This window comes from Oryzias latipes, chromosome 16 (genome assembly GCF_053564925.1).
Source record: "Oryzias latipes strain Hd-rR chromosome 16, Olatipes_Hd-rR_3.1".
In the NCBI taxonomy this organism is placed as follows: Eukaryota; Metazoa; Chordata; class Actinopteri; order Beloniformes; family Adrianichthyidae; genus Oryzias; species Oryzias latipes.
In genome coordinates, this window is record NC_136252.1 from 14,398,966 (window position 1) to 14,425,180 (window position 26,215).

General features: G+C 39.3%; 1 protein-coding gene across 28 annotated transcripts in view; it reads left to right on the forward strand.

The window, feature by feature from the left end:
- Window positions 1-26,215, forward strand: part of LOC101157968 (uncharacterized) — a 197,254-nt gene that overhangs the window by 114,429 nt on the left and 56,610 nt on the right. For 12 of the 28 annotated variants that reach the window (XR_013648315.1, XR_013648316.1, XR_013648300.1 and 9 more), the window contains one exon: window positions 4,462-4,524. Coding sequence is in view for 2 of the 28 variants with exons in the window: in XM_078933320.1 (XP_078789446.1) it covers window positions 4,462-4,524 (63 nt within the window). In the remaining 26 variants the exon portion in view is untranslated. Of the gene's footprint in view, window positions 1-4,461; window positions 4,912-4,978; window positions 5,406-11,663; window positions 25,272-26,215 lie in introns of those variants that run through there. The other 16 variants (XR_013648313.1, XR_002291940.3, XR_013648299.1 and 13 more) reach the window with 4 other exon arrangements.

The following is a 26,215-nucleotide window of genomic DNA, read 5'->3' on the forward strand; positions in this document are numbered from 1 at the left end:
ATCTCGCAAAAAAACATCACGGCCAATTGTGTAAGATTTACGTAATAATTATGTGTCAACTACGTAAAATATACTTAAACTGTTTCATACTCAACCCACCAAAAAACCCAGCTTAAAACCAAATTCACGTAAAGACCCGTCAGCATCTGCATTGACGAGGCCAAAAAAACCCACTTGTGAATTACGTATTCACTAAAGATCGAAATTTCATACGTGGAAAATGAGCATTGACGTTTTCTCCCTACCATGACAGGTGGATAAAGGTGGAAAGATTTCATGTAATCCATGGACACCAGTGAAGATCACAAATCATTGAAGAAAAAAGGTTCAGAGCACTGTACCTAGTGGGTCTAGATGACCCAACTACCAACGTAAAGGTGCCTAGGATAGCACAAGGGTTACGAGAGTGTCGTTACAATAAGTTATTACGGAAGTTGAGCTTTGACTTTTCAATAGTTCTAAGCTAATTTTGCCTGGAATTAAATTAAGCTGAGTTCACACCGCCCCCAACAACAACACGCGTTCAACCGTCCACTTTCAATGAAAAGTCTATCAACACGGCTAAATTCCTATTTCAGGCTTCAAAACTCTTGTGTCACAACAGTTTCCGGGCTCTACGTTCAAAATGGCCCTTCAATAGATGGGCGCTCTACCAGGTTTAACTTTGACCAATCAGGGTTTTGGATTTGGTAGTGAAGTATGGATAGCAACCCTTTCAATTCACAGAAGTGCCAACTGTTTGAAAGTTGAACATGACGGTGAAATAAAGAAAATTGGGGTTCGTGCCCGGCCGAAATGATATGACATTAAGCGTTTGCCCGATGTGAACGTATCTTTACAGTACACATGCTTTTGCAAACAAAGTTGGGCCTCACGAGTTACAATCACTCTGGGAGCTGACAATTGCCACAATTTTAAGCCCTCAAAAACTGTGTTCAAAGTGCGTATCGCGGATTTACCTCGCATTCATACCTCGCACACCCTGCCACTCTGTCCCTGTATTGCCCTATCCAAGAATAACGATGCATTATTCATGCACTGAAGTCTCGTCTGCAGACAAAAGTCAGCCTTTGCATTTATTATTTATTGAAAACGGCTCACATGATGAATCCCTTAACAAACAGACTAAGCACTGCACCTATTTCCATTTCCCGTGCTGTTTGTGTTTTGGCATGGATTTAAGTGGGCTCATTAGGTGAAATGAGGATGTAGGAAGAGGAGAGGACTGGCGGGGAGGGGGGAAGAGGAAGAAATACTGTAGTGGTAGAACGGGATGAGAGATTTTTGGGGACAAAAAAAGGACAGATACTAAAAAAAATGTTTTAGTGAAAGACTTACAGGGGAAGATAATGAATGTAACAATATAAGGCTGAGGGTTTTACAGTCAAGACTTCAAATTACTAGTGTCCCCATCCTTTTTACCCACTTGAAAGTTGGTAAACTCATGTAAAACCAGCAAATCGTTAACTTGCATGCAAAAATATGTTTTGTTTTTTTACTTTAGAGCAACCTCTGCTATGATATCAATACAGAAAATCCCACTTTACTCGCTAGAATCACTGTTACAACTGTGAGTTTTCCTTCAGGATGAGACACTGAAGGCCACGATTGCCATCCCCCTCCAATGGCAATGCAGCTATCAGCTTTTCCAGAATACTCAGGTTATGTTGTATTCTTTCTCAAAACGCCCTCAACATTTATCACTCGGAGAAGCCACGCAGTATTATCTTTGGGAAGAAATTTGATATTCAACCTTTCTTTACATGGATGAACACACACACACACACACACACACACATACTGACTAAATTCAGTTACATAAAAACATCTAATCTGTTCTAGCAAAGGTTAAATAATTGATGTGTTATGTTAAAAAGGAATGAAATAATCATGGTCTGTTGGATGTTGCAGGAACTTCAAACTCAAGTTTGAAGCTCGGTAGAGGGCTGAACAGGGCGCTTATGCGGTTAAATAATAATGCAATTCATACAGTTAAGAGACTTGGAGGCTTTTCCTTAGACCTGATTATCTGGGTGTTTTATACTCTAAAAATGTCTGATGTAACTTGAACTAACACCGTCTTTGGTCACTTTTTGGTTTGGTGTGCACAAGGTGGTATTTGATACACTTTTAGGACAGTGAACAATAGGAAATTGTTGGAAACTGGTAACTTTTGGCCGAAAATGCCCTAAGCCAATCTTCTTGTCGATAAGCTAACATAACTCAGATTGTCAGTGCAAATTAATTTGGGGTACCTTTAGAAGTAACCTTTGAAACAATGAGTTAACTTGTAAAGCTAAAGAGTTTTTCTGCTTGTGCATTCATGAGATTTTTCGCGATTAACAACTAGCAAGTCTCAGGTTTATTTATCTTTGTTTTTTTTTTACTTTATTAGCATCAGGCTAATGCCTTGATCTAAAATGCCCTTATAGGTGCAGAAACGAGCTGTCTGCTGGCAAAAAATGGTCAAATCTGTATAGGGCACGCAGATGACCTGCATAATATTTTCAGATCGTACATTGTTCGGTGAGCCCGTTGGGCGAAAATGTTTATTCACTTTAAAAGGGTGTTAAAAAAGGTGAAGAATGTGAGATGGAGGCAAGTCGTATGGATTTTTCATGTTTTGAACCCCCAACCCTGCACACTATTCAAAAGTGTCAAACACCTCTAAGCTACCCTTAGGATGCGTCCGCAACTATCTACGACCCTATATGAACCTCAACAACCCAAAAACTTGGAGCACCCGTATGGGTCCACCCTATACAGGTCCATACCACTAAGCCATTAGCTATTATTGCCAAAAACACCCGTAATGTGTGACTAGTGACATTTTGGTTCACGCTAGTTTAATAGAAGACGTCAGTTGTGTCCAAATGCACTCACTATACTCCCAGGTTAGTGTACTATATTTTCTTTTCATTATTTATTTTTTGGGGTGCCCGAATCTACAATTTCAAGATCCAGGGCCCTGGAAATTTCCCTAAAAATCTGTGAAAAACTAGCGTGCATTAATGCCTACTAGATTGGTGAATATGGACCACAATGCACTGCGCTATGGTTTATAGCACAGTCTTCACACTGGACTGCCGCCATCTGATACTAACGCATGGACTCCCAGTTGGAAGAGGTTTGGCGTGAAAAAGTAAAAGTGCAAGTCCCTCTAATCTTGCTCTAGGCTTTTTCTTTTACCACCCAAACCAAATATATGAACGACTTGGTGTCATATAATTTCGGCCGGGCACAAACCGAAATTATTCATTTCTCCTTCATGATCACTTTGCAAACGGTTGACACTTAGCACGCTACCCATATGTCACTACTAAATCCGAGTCCTAAATTGGTCAAAGTTCAAGTGGATTAACTTTCATGTTCATGTTAGACATAGAAAGTGAAAACGGACCTAAAAAACAAGCGTTTTGAACGCAGAAAACCAGAACGTTTCCATAGACTTTTCAATGGACGTGGTTGCTTTAACCTGCTTTGCTGAGGCCCACTTAGCTCTAGCATGGCACAGATCAATGTACGATCACTAGTTTAACTAATTATTGACTACCTAAATATCAAACAATTTTAGATGAACTAATTCACTGTTTTGGAGAATCATATTTGGAGAAACAAAGAGCTATTATATTTCAGTTGTCTCTTTTTTTTAAAAATAAAAAAATAAATAAAAGGTTGAAGCATCAAAAGTCATAACTGCCTTTTTAGTTTGCTGCTTGAACACTTAAATGAATTTAAATGTTGAGTATATCATGAGGCTTTTAAACAAACCCATTCACCAAAGTGTCATAATCTGCCGTCAAAACCGCAGTACCAGAAAGGAACAGACATTACCTGCGGTGTGGCACACGCCCACGGCTGACCTTGTAAATGGTTGATAATCATTTCACAGCACTCGGTTTTATTGTTTTATGACACGATGCTCGGGACGATTGAAATGTAATCTGCTTGTTTACCCTCGTTTATGGCTATTAAATTAAGCTATGAGTGTAGCGTTTATCTTATTATGGATGCGCATCCCGATGCTGGATAGACCTAAACATGTAATGTACTGTTGCTTCAGTGAAGCCGGACTGGTTCTATATTTATGATAGCCTTCTAAGATTGCGCTGCAATTGCCAACGACCCCTTCATGAATTTCTGTGGCTGTCACTGGTGTTTCACTGCTGCATAGGTGTCTATCTGCTTAGACTCTAATGTGATCTGCATGTCCCATTACACTTTTTCATTTCGTGTGTCGTTTGCCCTTCAGTTACAATTTGTTTTAAAGGAAGGAATGAGAGAGAAATCCATAGTAGGTTAATAAACACACTCTGTCCTCTGCTCCCGTTAGGGTTTGGACTGTTGTCTTATTTATAGCTCTTGTTCTGTGTTTGGTATTAATCGACTGTGACCGGCATTGAGAAGATGGAAAGCAATTCTTTTTCCTCTTTTACCAATTCACTGTTTCCTCTCTTCCAGGCCTCCGTCGTTGCGTTCCATGTCGCACGGAGACCACCTCACAGGGATTTTCCTCTTCACCAGGTAGCCACAAAGAGGAAAAGAAGCATATTATCCACATGTACGGCATCCGACCCCTCTGTACCACATTAATGCTGACCACCAGCATTGCAGGAAACGCACGTCCACACAGACACACACTTACGCCAAACAGAGTATTATCTTTATGAGGTGTTACACACCAGTGACCACCAACACAGGGTCTCAGTGTTCTCTAATCCACACTCTGTCTGAAAAGACTGCTCCATGCAACAGAGGGATTACAATGGCGGATAAATGGGAGTTTTAATTTGAGTCATTATAAGAGTCTTTGCTTATAAGAAGAAGTGAGGAAAGATTACTTGTTCATATGGTTCAAATGTATATTATATTCTACTGTCGGTCTATCCATTAAAAGATATGTGCCAAACAGTTTATCAGTCATTTTGTTTGCTTTAATGTGCACACGGATACCTCTAATACAGTGTTTTTCAACCAGGGTGTCACGGTGAGGAGGCTCGAAAGCCGGTAGGACCCAGAATGCAGAGGCAGGAGGCACAAAGTTCCGGGGCAAGGGGGTTTAATGGCCAACAAACAAAAAGCGCTGCAGAGCAGGATGACAAAAGAAACAAAAACTTACTTGGCGTGGCATGAAACATGGACGAGGAACATGGCATGAACACCATAACAGGGGTAACTAATGGACCAACACAGGAGGAAGGCAGAGACAAGACTTATATAAAGACAGGGCAGACAAGACACAGGTGGACACGATCAGGGCTGATGGGGACCAAAGGAAGTAAAACTCAAGAAAACAGACAAGACAGGAGACTTTCAAAATAAAACAGGAAACAGAAACAAGACAGAACAAGGACCAAAAACAAGACAACAAGTTCAAATCATGACACAGGGTGCTGTAAAAGATGGTAAGGTTTGCCATGGGACATGATTGAATTTCACTAAAATGGTCAAAAAAACATTTACCATTGCCAGGATATTAGTTCTGTGTTCCTTCAAATAGGCTCAGGTTTAGTTATGGTCACGTCTGCAAAAATGCCGCCAAGCGGCGACCGAAATGCCAGGTTTTCAGCCTATTCGGCAGGTGACGGCCCACTGGCCACGCGGTGGCACTGGTAATCAGGTCGCAGCAGTCGCATTTTTACACGTTGAAAAAATGCGGCCGCTGAGGTTTTAAGAAAAAGTCAAACAGCGAAGGGAAGATTTTTTGACATCGGTCATGTTTCTTGAAACTCCCTTAGCGCATTGGGGATGACTGTGGGCACACACGCAACCCTCAGGCTGTCCTTTTCTCCTCTTTTTGCGAGGTCCTCACATAAATCAGATGTGCGCAACTCATTTGATATTTGCGTCTGAAATAGGAAGGATGGGCTTGTTTGAGCATTTATGGGAACATGTGAAACTCAGAGGAGGGAGGGAAAAAAAGAGGAAATAAAGAACGATTCCCAGCAGAGTCCATTCCCATCGTCAACGTTAACGACCCATTCGGTTCGTTCGTGAACGCCACATCTCTAATAAATCTGACTTTTGAACTTTGTTTTTGTTGATTTTGTTTTTATGTATATATATCTTTTTCCTTTGCTGCTGCAGTCGAGTTTGGTGTCGGCTCAGCGGCACCTTGACCGCGTGGGGTCAGAACAAACAACAGAAAAAACAACTCTTATGGTAAAGTACTTCCCTTGTTTGTTTGGTTGCTGGTGTACCTTGTGATGTTCATAAAGGAAACGTTTGGATCCAAAAAAGGTTGAAATAGACTCACAGGAGAAACTTTCAAACTGAGAACAGGCTCACAGTGACCAGCAACTTTGTTAGTTTAACTGAGAACAGTCCCATTCAGTCTGAAACAATAGAATCAGCTAAAGTAAACCTTTGGAAACAAACAAAGCAAAAATTTGGATTTACTAGACACAACTGCAAGGCTGTTCTGTACTGGAGAGAATCACAAAGGAGAGCAGACGCCACTCATGAAAGCTCCTTTGACTGGTGGGTAAAAGGGAACCAACGTTTAATGAGGCTAATGCAACACTACAATACAATAAATATTCTACTTTATTTTAGTTCTTATGGAGTGACAATAAAAAGAGGAAAAAGATAAATTTAAAAAAAGGAATTTTGTAAACTAAGTGAACATAATCAATGTCATTGATTGCATTAGCTTGCTGTCATTGATTGCATTAGCTCAGCTGTTATGAGCTGTAAAGAAAAAGTATTTTAAAAGTTCAGGTATATTTTTCAAAGCAAAGGCAGATTACTTCACTTTGACAGAATGCTTATTAAAAAAATCCATACAGCAATTGTTTATAGTCTGCTTGTTCATGACAAGCTGCTACTAAAGCCACCGTTCTTCCTGTCATTGATGCATCTCACTGTCTTGACATAATGGCAACACTTTCCACTGTCTGCGTTGGCGTAGTATCAAATTAGCATTACTTTAAAGCTGGAGAAAAGTTACTTATTTATCTAATGATTTAAATTCTTCAGTTATCTCTGCGGGGTAAACACCAGTCATGAACTCAATTGTTTCAGATTGTTGCCATGTTACCTTATACATACCAGTGACGCGAGGTGAGGTTGATGGCAGGTGAGGCACTGACTCCTCTGGAGTCAGATTTACTATGAAAGAACTAAATATTTCACATTTCATCCAACGGCAGCTAACAGCTTATAAAATACACAAAAGAAAATATTTGTCCCAGAAAGGAAATTTATTTTATAGACATGGAAAGAACACTCTTCTTGTGTATAAATGATTCATGTGTACTGTAAACAAATTAAAGTATAAAGATGTGTTCAGCACACATTTGAACCTCGGTAACTATTTCTGGTATTTTTCCAACTTTCCAACCATTTCCGGTTCCGGGTTACGGGCAGGACGCGTGGCGTGCCTCTCTGCGATTACAACTATCTTCAAATTACTTAAAAAGTTGATTTTCTCCAAAAAAGAGAGCTGACCATGCCCCCAAAGAAACCCCAGGAATACGAAGACCTCAAAAAGACTCTTGACATTATTCAAGAAACGCTGAAAAGTTTTATGGATCAAGTGTCGGCTAAGCTAACACCACTTTGGGAAATGATGGAAGAGTTCCGAAGATTTCGGGCTCAAAACGAGCAGCGAGAAAACCGGGTCGAGATTCTGGAGAAAAGACTGGACGATGTGGAACAGCAAGTAAGGATGAATAATATCATTCTCACTGGAGTACCAATCAAGCCTCGAGCGAAACTGACAGCAAGAGCAAGCACTGCTAATGCTAGCGCTTGACGTAATACTTAAGTAATTCATCTTTGTCATGTGCTTTATCGATATCTTATAATTTTTAATTCTGTCTGATAAAACCTAAGAACCGGATATTGATAAATCATGTAATAAAATGGTTACAGTATAACGGGGTGGGATTATATAAGTTCGCTTCCTTCCACTCCCTTTCAAGCAATATTTATTAATATGTATAATTATCCTAAGTTTGATTAGTTACTGTATGAATGTATAACTGATGATTATATTGCTGTTGTGTATTATTTCTACCTAATTGCTTGAAATAAACCATTTCAAATCAAATCAAAAAAATCAAAACTTCAAATTCTGGAGCTTTAATCAGTTATCAAATGTTTGTGAAAATGATCATAAAAAGAAAATAAATGATTTTACTTACATTTTTTTCCACTTACTCCCATGTTATTTAAAAAAAACAAAACAACGAAAAACATGTTTGGCCTCACTTTTTGAGTGGATGCTTTAGTTTAATGAGTTTCTCCCTCTCAATGAAGAAAGACGTCTTTAGTCGGTTCTGTTTCGGCAGCAGTGTAGCTACAAAGCAGCTTTCAGCTCATGTCTGCCCCCTGCTGGTGAGGCACACCTCACCTAAAGAAACCTCAGAAACTGTGGAGAACCTGTTCAGTCGACTGAAAATATATATTTAACACAGATCATTGGAAAATAATATTTACTTAATTTACTTTTTCTATTTTATCAAGATTATGCCTCACCTGACCGTACGTCACTGATACGTACATACAGTGCATGATTATTTTCAAAGTCTCACTCCGATCATCTTTCGATCCACAGATTTCCCCCCATATTCATGGGTGTTAGGGACCAGAGACCCCCTTGAAAAGGGAGTATTTCTGATTATTTCTTTACTCAAATCGTTGTGAATCAGCGGCAGACAAACAATGCTGTTGGTCGTAGAAAATATGCTTGGTGGGCCACAAAACCTACCCTGCTCCATCATGATTCATCCATTTGTAGATGACTAGATCCACAATAGGAAGGTGGGGGTGGGGTTACTTTCCACCAAAAGTCCCATAATCAACTTAGAGAAAGAAGGACCTTCTAATGAACTATAACCACTTTGCAGAAACTAGAAAACCTCACAGGTTTTTTTTTATGTTGCCTAATCCTTTTTGAATAATCATTATTAAAAAAAGCCAACTGGAAACGCTTTAACAATAGATCAAAAGATGATCAGAGTGGGTCTTTAAAAGGATCTGAGCTCTGCAGTAAGATGAACCAAATGTCTTATGACCCAGACAATGCCACCTCTTTGAGTTTATCACGACTTAAGAGTTCATTCCGATGTAAAGCCAACTGGTGTTTATGGGGGAATATACTTCTGAAATATCCAACATGACAGATGACAGGAGGTATATAGAGGCTTTAGAGCGCTCTAACCCTAAAATCTCTCAAAATGGATGTTATTTTATCATTCAGTAGTTAAATAATCCTAAATACACAGTCAAAGCAAACAGAAAAGCTTTCAGGGTGAAGAGGTGGATTATTTTTCACTGGCTGAGTCAATTACCTAATCTTGGACTAGTGGAGCCGCTGTCAACCTGACGACTAAACTCGTTGACCGCAAAGAGTTTCAGAATCTCTGACTTTATTTTACTTTTTTTGTAGACTTTTTTTCCCCTTAAATGTAATATTTTGTTGGCATAAATTACTTGAGAGCTGATCTAACCTGAACTAAATCCTAGCCACGGTGAGTCGTGGTTTTCTGAACACATGCCAGGGTTATTTCTGGATCCTTTAGTTTAACATGCTGAGATGTGCCTGTGTGAGCCTGCATGTTCTTTTTGTCCCCTTTATCGTCACTGACCTTTCCAAGGTTACTCCTCCTCAACACCAGTGACAGTCAGGACGTCTGCAGCCCCTAGGAACTGAGCAGACGGAAGCTGGTATAACAGACAAATGAATTAATGATGTTTAAAAAAACATATAAATAATAGCTTGTTAAATAAATAGGAAAACTAAACACATTGTCCTTTCTCATCTTTTTTTTTGGTTGCCTTACATCTGTAACCTCCCCTTATAATCTTTGGTTTATAATTTCTGGGACATTCAAGCGACCACTTCGCATGAAAAGTTCAAGTAAACATGTTAATGCGCGTTTTGGACTTCCGCGTTCAAAACTTTTGTGCATCGCTACACAAGCTTGTAACCCTTGTGCTATCCGAGGTGCATTAAGTTGGGAGTGGGGTCATCTGGACCCCACAAGACAGTGCTCGGAACATATTTTTTTCAATGATTCTTGATCTTCACTGGTGTTTATGGATTACATGAAATCCTCTCCACCTTTATCATGGTAGAGATACCACGTCAATGTAAGGATCGGGTCATCTGGACCCCACAAGATAGCACAAGGAACTGTTTTCAGGCGCTACGTACTTTGACCAACCGGGGACTCGGATTTGATGTCACAACCCATACATATCCGTAATGACAAACTTTAGAAAATTGATCACGAAGGAGAAATCATGCTACGGTCACACGTACAACTGTGACCGTGCAATGGGGAGGCTTCGGCAGAATCTTCAAGATTAGCTGCTGCCGCCCCAATTACTTTTGAAAATTGTTGCGGTGGTCCCGGATGTAGATGACAGCAATCCGGCCGCCAGTAAAGCGACAACACCATCACATAATCTGGCCACAGCTGCAGGCAGCTCTGAGTGGACGATGTGTAAATGTATTCGGACAGCGGCCATCTATATCAAGTACCACCGGCCGGCTGGGGCAATATTTCCTACCCACTTGCACGCACAAAATAAATTCACACACTTCTCAGATAAACAATTATACTATTTATATCAAAAACAGAGTAAAAACCTCAAATTTCTCAAACAAAGTCATCCTTCCTATTTCAGATCCAACTAGCAGATGAGTTGTACGCATCCCGTTCATGTGAGTACCTTCGCAAAAAAACAGGAATAAAGGAGAAAGGGAGAGTCGCAGTGCTGTCATGGAGGGGGGTTGCTCATGATCATCATCAGTGTCTCATGTTTCATGCCCCCTGCCCATCTCAACAGCCCTCGTCCAGTGCCGGCGCTGCTACCTCACGGTTTCTAACAATCGGACGGTGGCAGTGGGACGGCAGGATGGGGGGCAAGGAGGTGGCTGTCTGAAGTTGGCAAATCATTCGACGATTTTGGGGGCCTTGCAGACCTTCCTACCAGTCAGTTATCACACTGCTGCCGTCCTGGCACCACGTGACCTCAAAATATACCTGGGCGGCCACTGCCCAATGTCATAAACATGTCCAGGACCCGCTCATTTGAACTTTGTCTCAAAACCTCGGCGTGTGAAAATATGACTGCCGCCGCCCGGTTAAAAATGCCACCGTGCAGCCACCTGCCAATTTGGCTGAAAATTGTGGTTTAAGGCCAGCCTGAATTCTATGACACCAGGCCAAAAAGAAAGGCTGGAGCAAGATTCACGAGGTTTGCACCGGCTTGACATTTCACACCAAGCCTCTTCCAACTGTGAATACGAGCGCTAGCATAGGGTAGCAACAGCCCAGTGTGCACACAGTATGCTAAAAGCACGTTCAAGAACCCGCGTTCAGCATGTTTTCTTTAGCACGCCTGGTTTTTAGATGTCTCATTCAGCTTTTCGCATAACCATTTCTTGCCACAATTGCTTAAAAATGATCTTTGAAACAAGGAAAAGAGTTCAGTGGGAATGTCAGAAGAATAAAAACAAAGGTTTTTCAATGGCAGCTCAGAAGCTTGTAAAATGCGCACAAATTCACCATATAGCCTTTTTGAATGCTAATATGCAGCAAAGGCAGGTCATTTTTTATTTAACTGGGCTTTGGAAAAAGAAAAAAAAAAGTTTTGTTGCATTCATCAACTATGCACTGAATGAGTCTCTTTTTTTGTGCCTTTGTCAGGGGAAACCTTATCCACACCTTACCTGACAACACTTTCAACAGACTCAAGATCCCTCATGACCCTGAGCAGAAGGAAGCCGACATGAAAAACTCTTGAATGAATGAATGATTGAAAACATTTGGGATCATGATCTATTTCATGACATTCAGTGACACAGAGATTAGAATATTTTTACCCACCAAAAACTCTGTATTGTGAAAATAAAAAGGATCAGAATTTATGATATAAGAAAATATCATTGTGTTATTTAGCAGAAAAAAGTTACTTTGTCATTTTGCTTATACAACACATGTAGAATACGATTTTTCCTGGAATACAAATGTAAGGCTAGCAGTGCAAATATAACAGGGAGGGTGTGAAAAAATATATTAATATAGGAAGCTGTAAGAGGGAATATTCATATAAACATAAAAACCTTTAAAAAAATTTGTATCTAAAAAAAAAAAAAAAGAAGTTTGCAGTCTAAATGTGTTTTATGCACTCTAGGATTATAAGGCCCACTGTCCATGAATGGTCTATTTTTGAGGCACACCATACTGTAAGGCATATATGAGGCCATATAAGTGACAAAAGACTCATAAATCCGTCAGTCGGTCAGACTTTATTAGAGTAATGTGTTTTTTGTAACTCTAGGGTTACGTCCAAATTCCCTCCCTAATCCATACATAGTGCGTTCGCCATTTTGTAGTGCTGTCCGAATCTACAATTCCCTAATCAAGTGCCCTAAAACTGGTGTGCATCGATGCTTACTAGACAGACGAATATACAATACAATTTTTGCACAAAAAAAAAAGGATTTCAATGTATTTTTTTAATAACTCATCGTTTTTTTGCTTCAGAAGACAGTGGACTCATAAATAACGTAAAACGCTCATGTTAATCAAATTTTAACTTCCTGAGATCAATGATGTAATATCCGCCGTAAAAATAAAATAAAATAGTGAGCATGGTGTTCGAATTGCTTTTACAACAACTGGAAGCTTCCAATTTTATTTGCAGTCATGTAAAATAATAGACTGATACCACTAAAACCAATGTTACTTTGATTAAACTAACTACAAACCTTTTAGTAACATGTAAATAAAACAGTTTAACACGCTACATAGTAGCTGTGTTAGCCTATTCACAATAACACCCAACTTTGTTTGCAACATTTAAAAATGCAGATACATCTAAAACAAATGTTATTGCGACTAAGCTAACTCCCAACTTTGTAACGCATAAAAAAAACTACACACAAAATCACGCTGCTACTCAGTGCGTTAGCAAATTTATAATAACACCCAACCTTATTCGCAACACGTAAAAAACACAGATTGATACCGCTAAAACGTTAGGCCTACTGTAATTACTTCAATTCCTATACGTAAAAACAAACAAAAAAAAAAAAACGTAGGCGATGTCCGTATTCCTTCACTACTCTCTACATAGAGCAGTATAAAGTGCGTTCGCCATTTTGTAGTGCTCTCCAAATCTACAATTCCCAAATCAAGTGCCCAAGAAATTTCCCAGAAGTCTGCGAAAAACCATTGTGCATCGATGCTCACTGGATTGCCGTATATAGACCATAATGCATTGCGTCTGAACAATTTTTGCCAAAATTTTTAATTCAAATATTTTTTTCCAATAAACTATCAACGGTTTCATCTTCAGAACACAGTAATATCATAAATGATTGTCACAAAACGCTCATATCAATTAGATTTTAACTTTGTGGAATCGATGTTTAAAAAAAAAAAAAGAATTAGTGAGCATGGTTTCCGAATTGCTTTTAATATCCAGGGCACTACATAGTCCTGCACTATATAGTTTTTTAGTAGTTAGGGGTTAGGGTGGAAATTTGGAAATAGGCATAGTTCGACATGCTACACGTCAGCCGCGTTAGAATATTTACAATTACATCCAAATTTGTCAGTAAAAAAAAGACCGACATATAAAGCACCTCTCAGAATCTCATCAACAGCAGAAAATACCGGAACAAATTCATATATAAGGCAATCCAGGTAATAACGAATTTTCTTGTAGAAAAAATTAAAACATATTGTGTGGAAAACCGCAAAGGGCCTATTGGTTGATAATTACAGGTATTTTTTTTTTCTCTGCCTATAATTTCTGTCATCGGAGTCTTTTTTTTTGTATTGTATTTTTTAATTTCCAATTGGTCTGGAAAAGTACAATTAAAACGAATAGGATTGAACTGTGTTTTCTCTGTGACGTTTCTTTCGTATCATCTGCAAAATAAAAAGAGTGTACAAAGCAGTGGATGTTCCTGTGGTAATTATTTATTTATTTATTGATCTACTTATTTTTGCATACTGCTGGACTCATAGAAGATCATCACACAAGTGTTGACAGAAAGGTGTTTTTGCTTGTAAGAAGAGACAAAAGGCCATCTTTAAACTGGATTTTGATTAGCGCATTATGTTGATTTGGCTGTATTTTTATTGCTGATTTCGAAAACTCTCCTGTCATTAGTTTGGCTTTAAGGGCTCCGTCTTGATTTAACTGGTTTTTGCATTGTCAAAAACCAACAGCATTACGTCATGCGAGTCTCCGGACATTTTCTGCTAAAAAAGCTACAAAATGAAAAATGTTTTGAGCACTGATTTAGGAAGTGTTCCTTCGTCAGCAAACTGGGACATCCTCACTGATTTGGAGAGTCTTTTTGGCAAAGCAAATCGACTTGCCGCAAAGATTATGCAAAAAAGAATTCACTTGTGAGACAAAATCCAATGCTGTAGGCAACAAACAGGCTAAACTGGCACATTTCCTCTCGTTTAAATCAGCTATGCTTCCACTCCTGTCTGGGCTTTGCAGAATGAATAGCAGATAGGGAAAAATAACATGTTTTTGGGCTTCAAATACTTCTCATAGATGGACACTGTAGCTCCTGTTACCACCTCTTCATGTGTTCTGAAGGCATGGTAGAAGTTCCGGGCTATATAAATGGAACTTCTAATTGTTTTCCTTGCATTTTGGTTTCAAGTACAGCACCATATTTGCCTGGATTATAAAAACATATCCTGGTAGGGAGTGTAAACTTCTATCTTTAAGATACATTTTAATCCAGTCAAGCCCACTACAGCAAAAAGTAGGATGACAATTAAAATTTTGGGGAAGTAGAAGGTTTAATGAAATCCTTTAATGAAATCCTCAAAATGCATTTTTGAGGTAATCTTTTTTCTGAGATATAAATAGTATCAATTAAGTTTTTGCGCACAACAGTGTTAGTTTAGGATTTATTAATATTAACATAAGTGTTCAGGGAAAAAAAACACTAATTTATCCGCTGTCCTACATTTAATCCACACATTTTTAACATGGTGTGACTGTATAGTAATGAATTATCAATACATTTTTTTTTCTTTCAATTCATCAAGTAGTAATTTTAAAAATAAATAACAACTGATGAGTTATTCTTACTTTAAAGTTTTGAAAATTAGCAAAGCAGCCATTTTGAAATGAGCAGGAAAAGCCCTCTACTGCCCCTAGTGGAATGTTGACAAACTGCAGCGCAGAAAACAAGCAACAAGTTGAATTTAATGGGTTTGTAAGGAGTTTGGATCATGTTAATGAAATTGGGGTCTGAGAAATGCGTGTTTTAAAAATGATAGGATTTGTTATGTAGGGTTAATATAGAGGCTCATTCTGATAGATTGTCTGGGTTGATAATTGTACTTATAACTAAGAATTTATTGAAAATCAACATCCTCCTTTCCCTCTTTTCTCTTTCCCCTGACTGTTCACTTTTTCTATGTCTGTACACTTCGTTTTTGTTGACATGCGGTGTCATTCATCATCTAAATCTCTGTTTTCGTTCACCTTTTTTTTCTCCGTTCACACTGTCTCCATCCTTCCCCAGGCTCACTCCAAAATCGTGGCGTGGAATTGCCGGCAGAAGAGTGCCTGCTGTTTTCCTGACACACTCTTCCTCCCCCTAAATCAAAACCAACTAAAGGCAAAAACCAGGTTATTACCTTAGCCGTGTTTCTTCCCCTCCGCCCCCCCCACTTGTTCTTCCATTTTTGCACGTCTATGAAATTTTACACTTTCTAAAGAAAAGGCCAGCTGCTCGGCGAGACGAAAAGGTGTGAGGAGGATTTGAAGGAGACTTGCTGCATAAATAAGTCCAAAAAAATATTGTAAAATATAAATAGTGAAATGTGAGATTGATGTCAGGCTGGGTGTGTGTGCTTTCCCTCAGACTGCCTTCAAAGGGCACACGTTGTGCTTCTCACCCACACACAGTCTCATCATGTGTGGGAGGGTCGAACACGTCCTTTTGGGTAAGATTGGCTGTGTGTTTTTTTTAAGTTTTTCTCCTTAAAATAGAAATGAGACGAGTTTATTAAAATCTAGAAAAATAAGTATTTGAACTAATGAACCAAATAAAATGAGATTTAAAAAAAGTTAAAGAGTAACAAGACAGTAAATCAACTTTTTTTTGGCTGTTTACCTGTTCAAACGGGGCTTTAAAGGTGCTGACTGTTGGTCCTTGGCAATTTTTGTTTAATTCCGGAAATTGTAGTTAAAAACCATTTGTGTCCTAACCCCTAGTGGTTGAAACAAGGTAGTGAAGATGAATTTTGTGATTGGTCAACTGGTGTAAATCCCACGTCTTTTCACAAGTTTCAAGTCATGCTGTGCAGCTCCATTATAAAAGCCCCGCCCATCTTGACTGTTTCTAAGGGTGACGGAGCGAAAGGAGCGACACCGAAAGACGGCTGGGGCTCGTTGTGGTCGCCAAACTGGCCGCTGGCTGGCCGGCAGACAGAGAGACAGACAGCCTGCTCGGGCCTCCTGAACCTTCTAATTTTTTTTTTTTTTATTTCATCAAGACAATAATAAAAAGATCATCTAGTTACCTCAAGCTAACCTCACTGTCAATCACGGATGCATACCACCTCCCCCTTTTTTTGTGTGCATTTTTTTTAATCTAGGTTGCGAGTAGAGTCAGCCTCCAAATGTCCTGTTGTGTTACTCTTTAAAGAATCACTCAGAAAATTGTGATCTTGAAGCATTATTTTGCTAATGGAGGACATGTTTTAAGAAAATTAAGCTTAAAATTCCATTTCTTATTATTTCTTTATTCAAAACACTGAATCTGCTGCAGACAAAAAAATGCTGTTGGTAAAAAGTTGTGTGACAGATAAGTTACTGTGGCAAGGCACAAACTCCCTGCTCTGCTCCATTCTGATGCATCTACTTGTAGACAATTGAATCGGTTAGTTCAAAAGGGGCCCAAGTCCAAGAGGTTAGTTTTTCCAGGAAATGATTTTAATTGCATAGATTAAAGGGAGGCTACACCAAATAATTAATACTTTACCCAGATTTAGCACAAGTTCAAAGCTTACAAATGCTATAATATGAAACACCTTCCTTTTATAATTTCAGAGGACTAGCAAACTAAAGTCTCTGGACTTGGGCCCTTCTTGAATTAAACAGGGGCGCTGCCATATTGCATAACTAGTGCTGCCATCTATGGGATAAAGCAAAACCCATACAAGAGAGGCCCAAGTCCAGGAATTTAGCACTTAATGCATTTTAAATTTCAAGCATAGTCAATACATTACAATGGACTTGGGACTTTTTTGTACATAATCAGATAGCTTTTCCCTTGAAGACCATAGAACATATAATATCTCTATTTTGAACAATTGTGGACTTTGGCCCCTTTTGAACTAACCGATTCAAATAGATCCGTGATCATCCTTGTTTTCCCCATTCCAGCTGGCATCTGATTCAAAACTGTACGGCTGGATAGCTCTAATTTTGCTCGCCATTTTTGTTTCACTGGTAAGGTAGTGGGAGAGAATATAAACAGATAGATGACGGGAAGGGGAGCCAGGCTTTACTCTGCACCAGCATAGGTGAATATCTAATGAACTCCTGCTGCTCTGCAGAAACTATGTCCTAGAAAACGACGCACGTTGTGGGATTTTGGCTAAAAATTGCATAATCATAACTAAAACCTACTTGGAACTTTTTGGAAATAATATATGATCAGCCTCCAAAGCCAAAAAATAAAAACAAAAAAAAAGGAAAAACAGAAGACACTGGGCATTGACGTGAAAAGGATAAAAACAAAAACTATAAGAAAAAAATCTGGCTAAAAGGTTGAAAGAGAATAGGCCCAAAACACAAAGGGCAGCCAGTAAGCAACATGGCAAGCAGACATAAACAAGTGCAGCCAAAGACGGATGATCAAACCAAAGGAATGGCTGTATCGATGATGAATGCCCAGCAGTGATGATGGATGAATGAGTGATTGGACGAGAGGAGGAGGAGGAGGAGGAAGGCGCCGTAAACAGGAGTGGAGAAGTTCACGAGGAGGGCACATCTGCAGGAGGTAGGAGGGATGGTAAATTGTTATGCAAAAGATGAAAGAAAGTCAAAATGAAGTAAACTTTACGTAACCTTGAATAATGTTTGAAAGGGGAGCAGCGAGGAGAGAAAAGCAAACACAGAGGAAGAGCGCATGAAAGAATAAATGTTTTTGGAGGGAGAATAAACGGAAAATAATGAAAAGATGATTGTACTGTAAATAATTGGCTCTTTATTTTGCAAAAATGCCAACAAAGCTGAATGTCATCATTTGATGAAAAGCGTTCCAACACATTCTCTTAATTTTCCGCAGCTGCGTGCTTCTTGTAACACAATAGCCTTAACATCAATTTTACAATAAAAATAAAAAACAAGAATATAAATTAATGTCATGGATTAAAACCAATCACAAGAAGTTTTCTTATCCTGTTATGCAGCAAAAAATCTGTACTTTGGGGGAAGCAGTGAGACATGAAGCGTTCTTCAGAGAAGTTGAAAATGATAAATCACCAGAATCCTCCCTAAAGCATCCTTAGAGTTTACATAGCAGTGAATGCGATGTCATGTGTAAATAGTTCTGATCAAAGTAGGAAAGAAAAATCAATTCACAATAGAGAGTAAAAGCAAAAGTCTATAAACTGGTCTATCAACGGGTGTCCCTGTGCCGGTCCCCACGGGTAAAATACAGGGTTGTGTCAGGAAGGGCATCAGGTGTAAAAATCTCTGCCAAACCCCCTTTACAGATCACTGAAGGGATATGCTGAAATGTAAACAACAACAACAAGTAAAATAGTCTATAATAGTCTATATCCATAGTTAATTTTACTTAAAAGAAAATACATATTACAAAAAGAAACATTTGACTATCGGTTAATAAAATCCACAAAACAATGTCCTAGTTTGTCCCATTTCTATAGCCAGATGTGTTTTTGTGTGTGTGTGTGTTTTAGTTGTTTCAAAATGAATGTTGGAATCATGAAAACTTTGAAGACTGTTATTATTTTTGCTATGGATTAGTATTAAATGTTTTATTTTAGGTACTTTAAATTTAATTCCTCTTTTATATTGATTCTGAGTTTTCCAACATTTTGATTCCCTTTCTTAAATTTCTCACTTTTTTTTCTAAAATTCTGATATTTATATTTTCTTGGAATAAAGATCTTGGTCTTAACATTTTTATGTTGTTTCATCTCACTTTAATTTAATTTAATTTTTTTTCAAAATCTTGACTATAAAATTCTATCGTTTATCCGAAAGCTGTGACATTTTATTTCTGGAATTTTGTTTTTGCCAAAATTCAAGTTTTTTTCTTTTCTTTCTTTTTTTTTAATCACAGATGTTACAGTTCTAACAAATATTCCTTTTTAAGTTTGGTTTAAGGATGCACAATGGTGCAGTGCTCAGAACTCTCACAGCGAGAAGGAAATGCTTCCTTTGGGTCCTTTCTGTGTGGAATTTGCATGTTCTCCCTTCACATGCATGAGTTGTCTCCAGGCACTCCTGCTTTCTTCTACATGCTTCATGAGTTAATTGAAGCCCCCAGTTTGTGGTTGTTTGTCACTATGTTGGACTAGTGGACTGTCCAGGTCCCTGTCCCTGTCCCTGCCTTCACCCTTTAGTAGCTTTGGTTGCAGCAACCCCGTGACCCCAAATGAGAGACTAACGCAGGATTTAAAAAAGGATGGTTGAATTTAGACTCTCAGAAAACATGCGATTATTCAGAATTTATATCACTGTAGAACACATAGAAAAAAAGGAAAAGTCCAGGAGGAACCCTAATCCTTTCCTTAATGAGATAAAACATGAACAACAACACATTGTACTATCTCCAGCATTAAATTCAGTCATAGAACTAAAGTGAAGGAAATATTAAAACCATTTTCCACAGGCTTTACTGTGGGTAACTTCCCATTTAAAGGTCCCTTTTATCTGGAGTTTCATGAGGCTGTCATAAAACTGCATCATGTGCGCCCAGCACATTTTAAATAGCATGCCGTTCCTACATTTAATGACCAGTCCTCCAGTAATCTTCTCAACAGTAATAACTTCATTTGACTTGGAGATTCATTTCACACATTTGATTGAAAGCCTAAACACATCTTAGTCTGGGCTTGATGAAAGACATCAATTCATGACTTTTTTCTCAACCCTCCTCAGTTGGTTTGGGCAGAAACTGAGGTGGGGCACAAACAACACTGCTGTATTCATCCCGGCAGCCCATGCTCTCTCACCTGTGCAAATTACTGTGTGTAAACAGACAGGATCACACTAGTTTCATGTGGTTAGCCACTTCCCTAGCTGGGGCATGCTCTACTCAGGAGAAATAAGCCATTTCCTGCTCACTGAGGGAAAGATATGCCCAACTGTAACAGACTGCAATTTTTTCCAGATGGTGGATAGATTTTATCTTGCTGGAGATTTTACAAGGCTCAACAGGACACATGCTCACTAATGCAGGATCTCCAGAACACCATGCTTTAATCGAATCATAATAAAAGTAGTGGTTTTCAATGGCAGTAATATAAAATCATCAAATTACTGTTATTTTAGATGAGGCAGGATGAGACAGAATTCTTTTTTATTACTATTCTTGCCTTTTAAGACAATGGAGCTTGAGTCGGTTTGTCTCACGCGTTTGTTATGGCATCGCATGTAGCTTAAAGAAAATACAACCATAAGGGGGCACAATCTGGTCCTTTTATGTGCTTGTCCCAAGTCTGGCTTAATGCAGATGGTTGTATCCGCAAGAGTACTCAACATAAAACCAAGTCAAAATCAAATATACCAATCACAGGATGATTCACTGTGGCAAGCCCTAAAGGGGAGCGGTACAGATCAAATCAAATCAAGGCTACTTTATTTTTTTTGGTAGGAACAAACAAGCATTAGTAAAATCATTAGTACAATCAATACTACACACATAAACTAAGTAAAATACAGACAATAGCCTGTACAGTTGGGCAAAAAAGTATTTAGTCAGCCACCAATTGTGCAAGTTCTCCCACTTAAAAAAGAAGAGAGAGGCTTGCAAATGGAAAACAAGTATTTGGTCATAGCAAAAATTCAACTCAACACTGTTATTGACCCTTTGTTGGGCAATGACAGCTGTCAAACGTTTCCTGAAAGTCTTCAAAGGTTTTCACAAACTGTTGGTGGTATTTTGGCCCATTCCTCCATGCAGATCTCCTCTAGAGCAGTGATATTTTGGGGTTATCGCTGGGCAACATAGACTTTCAACTCCCTCCAAAAATGTATTTGGGGGTTTAGATCTGGAGACTGGCTAGGCTATTCCAGGACCTTGAAATATATCTTATGAAGCCACTCCTTCATTACCCAGGCAGTGTGTTTGGGATCATTGTCGTGCTGAAAGACCCAGTCATGTTTCATCTTCAATGCCCTTTCTGATGGAAGGAGGTTTTCACTCAAAATCTGACCATAAATTGCCCCATTCATTCTTTCCTTTACACGGATTAGTCATCCTTGTCCCTTTGCTGAAAAACAGTCCCAAAGCATGATGCTTCCACCCCCATGCTTCACATCAGGTATGGTGTTCTTTGGATGCAACTCAGCATTCTTTCTCCTCTAAACACGATGAGTAGAGTTTTCCCTCCTCTGAACACAGGACATTCTACCAATCCTTTTCTGGATCATACAAATGCTCTCTAGCAAACTTTAGATGGTCCTGCACGTGTGCTGGCTTTAGCAGGGGGACACGTCTGGCACTGCAGGATTTGGCGGCGTAGTGTGTCACTGATGGTAGCCTTTGTTACTATGGTCCCAGCTCTCTGCAGGTCATTCACTAGGTCCCCCGTGTGCTTCTGGGAGTTTTGATCACTGTTGTTGTGATCATTTTGACCCGACAGGGTGAGATCTTGTGGGGAGCCCCAGATGGAGGGAGATTATCAGTGGTCTTGTATGTCTTCCATTTCCTAATAATGGTAAGCAGAATCTCACCAAGCTGCTTACTTATTGCAGATTCAGTCTTCCCAGCCTGGTGCAGGTCAACAATTGCATTTCTGGTGTCCTTAGACAGCTCTTTGGTCTTGGACATAGTGGAGTTTGGAGTGTGACTGTTTGAGACGACTGATTTAGCCATTGAGGTTGGTACAAAAATCTACACAAAAATTCAAAGAATTCCATATAAAATAACAACACATTTTCTTTCTAAGGGTATATGTTGATGGTGACAGGTTGTCACAAACCCTTAATATGTAGTCCCATAGGGAACTGTATGTAGAGAACAGGATGGAGTCGGGTGTGATGTCACCCATTGAAAATGCCTTACCTCAGGCTCCAGTGAAATCAAGCCAATTCAGTTGCCATTTTTTTCATTATTTGCGATACAGGCGCCATCATATGGAACCAGTTGGTCATGATTTGTCCAAGTCGGTCTGAATCAACGTTTATAGGGCAACTACTTTCACCAATCAGGAGCAAGCATGTTTGAAGTCCACATCCCTTCCACTGAAAGTGGCTTGGGAGAATCTGTCAATCAAATGTTTGAGTTGGGGGCCAGCGGGCACCTCATGCTTTTTCCGAGTCATCTGATTGGTCAGTTTAGAACTTGAATAACTAGTGATAAAGAGAAAAATACCTTCAAGTTGGGCTAAGTTTAAAGGGGGATGTAGAAAAAAAATATGCAGAGGTTTTCCCATTGGAAATCTCTGTGAAACAACACCTATAATCCAACTTTTCTTCGCGCCATCATAACCTAATCTGTAAGATTCTGATCCAGTTGTGAACACAGCATTTACAGCATGCTCCTGCTGCTTTTAAATGCATTAAGCTGTGTTACTGCACTGAATATTTTAACAAAACAGGTAGATGGCTGGTTCTAATTGCAACCAGGTTTATTAGCTAAGCTAAAACTCCACAAAGCTAAATCGTGGTCAGGCAGGCAGGGGTCAGTAGTGAACATGAGAACATCAGAGAGGCAGGCAGGAATAGTCAGGATTCAGGCGAGAACCAGGGCAGGCAGCTGGCAAACAGAGTCAGAGACAAACCACGGTCAGGAAATCAGAAGATTAGGTCCAAATATGATGCTCGGTACTGCAGGCAGAGTGGCACAAACAATACTTTGCACTGAGTGTGGCTCAGTACAGTGCTTAAGTAGACTGTGACTGATTTTAAATGGGAGTAAGGTGTGTGACTTCTAGAAACTGTGCGCTGGGGTTGCTGGGAAATGTAGTGCGTCTAGAACTCTGGAGACTGTTCCTGCAGGTGACCAGAGGGGGAGACAGAGCTCTGACAGTTATCATATTGATGATCACATTAAAAAGGGGGAAATGTAGTGTCAAAACGACATTATCATAGTTTTACATGACAATTAGTTAACTAGCAAGGGTTTTTCACATTATTATGAGGTGGTTCACTTGAATAAAATGGCTGTTGTCAGCTGTGACAGCTCACTAAAACTACTGCAGCAACAGGCGCATTGTGAAAATGCTGTCATGCAACTTAGATGAACAAAGATGGGGAGATTTGATCTTATTTAGGTATCTGATAGTGAAATTTAGAGCAACCTAAAAGTGAGGAAAATATTTGATGGGTTAAGGATCTCGGCTACATTTTCTTTGATCTGTGAAATGGGAACATGGGAATTCAAACCAGCAACTTCCTCGACTACCAAGATAGAGATAAGCAAAAATGGGTCATCTGGTCTTGTTTTATTACAACAAATGTTTTTGTTTTTTTTAAAGTTCATATGTGTGAAAGTGAATTGGTTTTAGACAGATTTCTCTTCATTCTTTCTCCTTTGGCAGACAGGAGGAGTCGTGCAAGGTCACTCCACCACTGCTCTAGTTACCAAGCACAAGGCAGTGTGTGCACGAGAGTGTGTGTGCACATGTGCGTGGACAGCGTGTGTTTGTGTGATAAAATGACATTCCAGCCAGTGAGAAGGCATGTCCTGACTTGTCCGCAGCCCAAAACACAGTCAGTTAAGTTTCCATGACCTCAACTCCATGCTGTTCAAAAATGCAAACACATGAACACATTCTCCTTCTGTGCCGCCTCCTATTTCCTGGCTTTCGTATCTTGCTGATCCATCTTTTTTTTGTTCATCCTGTTTTCTAAATTATTATATAGTTCAGTGTTCACCTGCCAAAAAAAAAGAGCGATGCGTCGTGCAGCAGGAGTTCTGATGTCTACAGAGTAGTTGCATCAATTAACTTACACTTAAGTGGTTTCCTGAGAGGAGTTGGGCTAATAATAGCACAATGAAGTGACAAATATGCAATTAATCTCACTCTAATTGCTTAGCAGGTAGTCAGTCAGTCATAGTCCCCCCCCCCGTGTGATGTCTTGCTCACTGTCTGCAGACTCTCTGTACATGAGTTCAGCCTTTCACGGCTTCAGGGGTAGAAACATGTTCTCATGTGTTGACAACATGGTCATTCAGCCAATCAGCACTTTTGAATTTAAACACAACTGAAAAAAAAAAAAACAACTGGAAAAGAAAAAGGTAAGTCTGAATAGGATAATTTAAAAATGAACTATTTATAGGTTGGTCAGCCCAAGTCCCATTTCTTCTTCTCATGACAAGAACAGTGTTGCTGGAAAGCATCACTTCATGGCAGCTAATGTCTCTAACAGTAACATATTTTGTGGTCAAAGTCTGAACAGTACAGCAGCAGCAGCAGCAGCCATAATGCACAAATTACATGGACTTTTCTGCAGTTTAATTAAATGTAAATGTGTTTCCATTCCGAGTTTCATACAAGTAAGCACGTGTTATAGTAGACCATGAGGGAAAAGGTTGTGCTGCAACAGCTGCAAAGAAGGAAAAATTCCCAGTTGGAGGAAATGATGTAAATGTTGAGGTACACTGGCCTGAGCAAAGAAAAAGAAAAACAAGTATTGTATTTTTCGCAATATACAGCACACCGGATTATAAAGCGCACCACCAGTGAAAGGCCTGTTTCCAAACTTATGTCACATATTAGAAACAAAAGGGTCAGAGGTTAGTCCATCAGCCAGACTATTAACTACCTTCGCAGTAACTTTAGAACTTGTTTGTAACATGGCAGCCATGTTGGCTGCACTAGCCATATTGGTGTGTTTACAAAACCCGTAAATCCCAACCTCGTTCGCAACACCAAAACAAATGTAAGGCAACTGTTATTACGCTAACTCCCAGCACATTCGCATACTCACAATAACACCCAAATGTTTGTGGAACTTGTAAAAAAAACAACAAAAAAACAGGCTTACATTTTGATAGAGTGCTGTGTAGTTCTCAAAATCATTTCAACATCAGTAAACTGAACTAGAATAATCCAAAATACAAGGCGCAGTGTTGTTTTTTGAAAATAAATGAAGGCTTTTAGTGCAGAAAACAAGATATGTTAATAGGTTTTTTATTTAAATATGTCATGTTTCATGTTGTTTTCGTTTATTTATGCAACTAGAACATTTGTAGTCTCACTGGTAGCTTACTGTCAAGGAAAAAGAATTCAGCTCGAGGTGTGTTCTTTTAAATAAAATAAGAGATTCGACTGAAAACAGTCTATTTCATAACACAAGAATATAGAGGAAAATGTCATTTTCCTTTGTTTTGTCTCATGGCAACAGGTTCAGCAGGTGTGACATCTTCCTACTTCACATTTTAGTGAGTGTTACCATAAGCCAAAGATTCAAGTATGACATTAGATGTAAAGTGAGTCAAAGCAAAGTAGGATCTGTATTGTGTCACACAGCTGAAGAGACAGCAATGGAGAAACTGTCAGAAGAGTTTAGCTAAAGCTATTCTCAACCCTGACAAAGCTAAGAAGGGACAAAAAAATAAAAGGTTGGCCAATTGTTTGGTTTGTTTCTGGAGTTTGGCAACACTTTCGAAGTTGAAAGTCACATATTTACATGATTTTTACATTAGACAAACACATTGTCAAAATGAGCTTTTATCACTTGTGTCTTTTGGCTAAATAAGCTAAACCTTCTCTGACCCGCAGTGTTCACGAAACAGCGATCCATGCCCTGATAACCTTTGGTGTTACTCAGCGATCACTTAACCGCATCCAGTTTAGGCTGCTTTCCACTGCTCCGCCTGTGGTGCGTCTTTGTTGCATTGTGTTGACACAAAAAAACAACGTTCATTAATCAATCAGCATGTTTTTACATCGCCTCCGTTATATCTGCGTGTCCTCTCCGTCCCCCCGCAACATCATGCAAGCTTAAACGGGAGTTCTAGTTCTAGTTCGTCAATGTCGCAGCAAAAAGCCACGGGAAA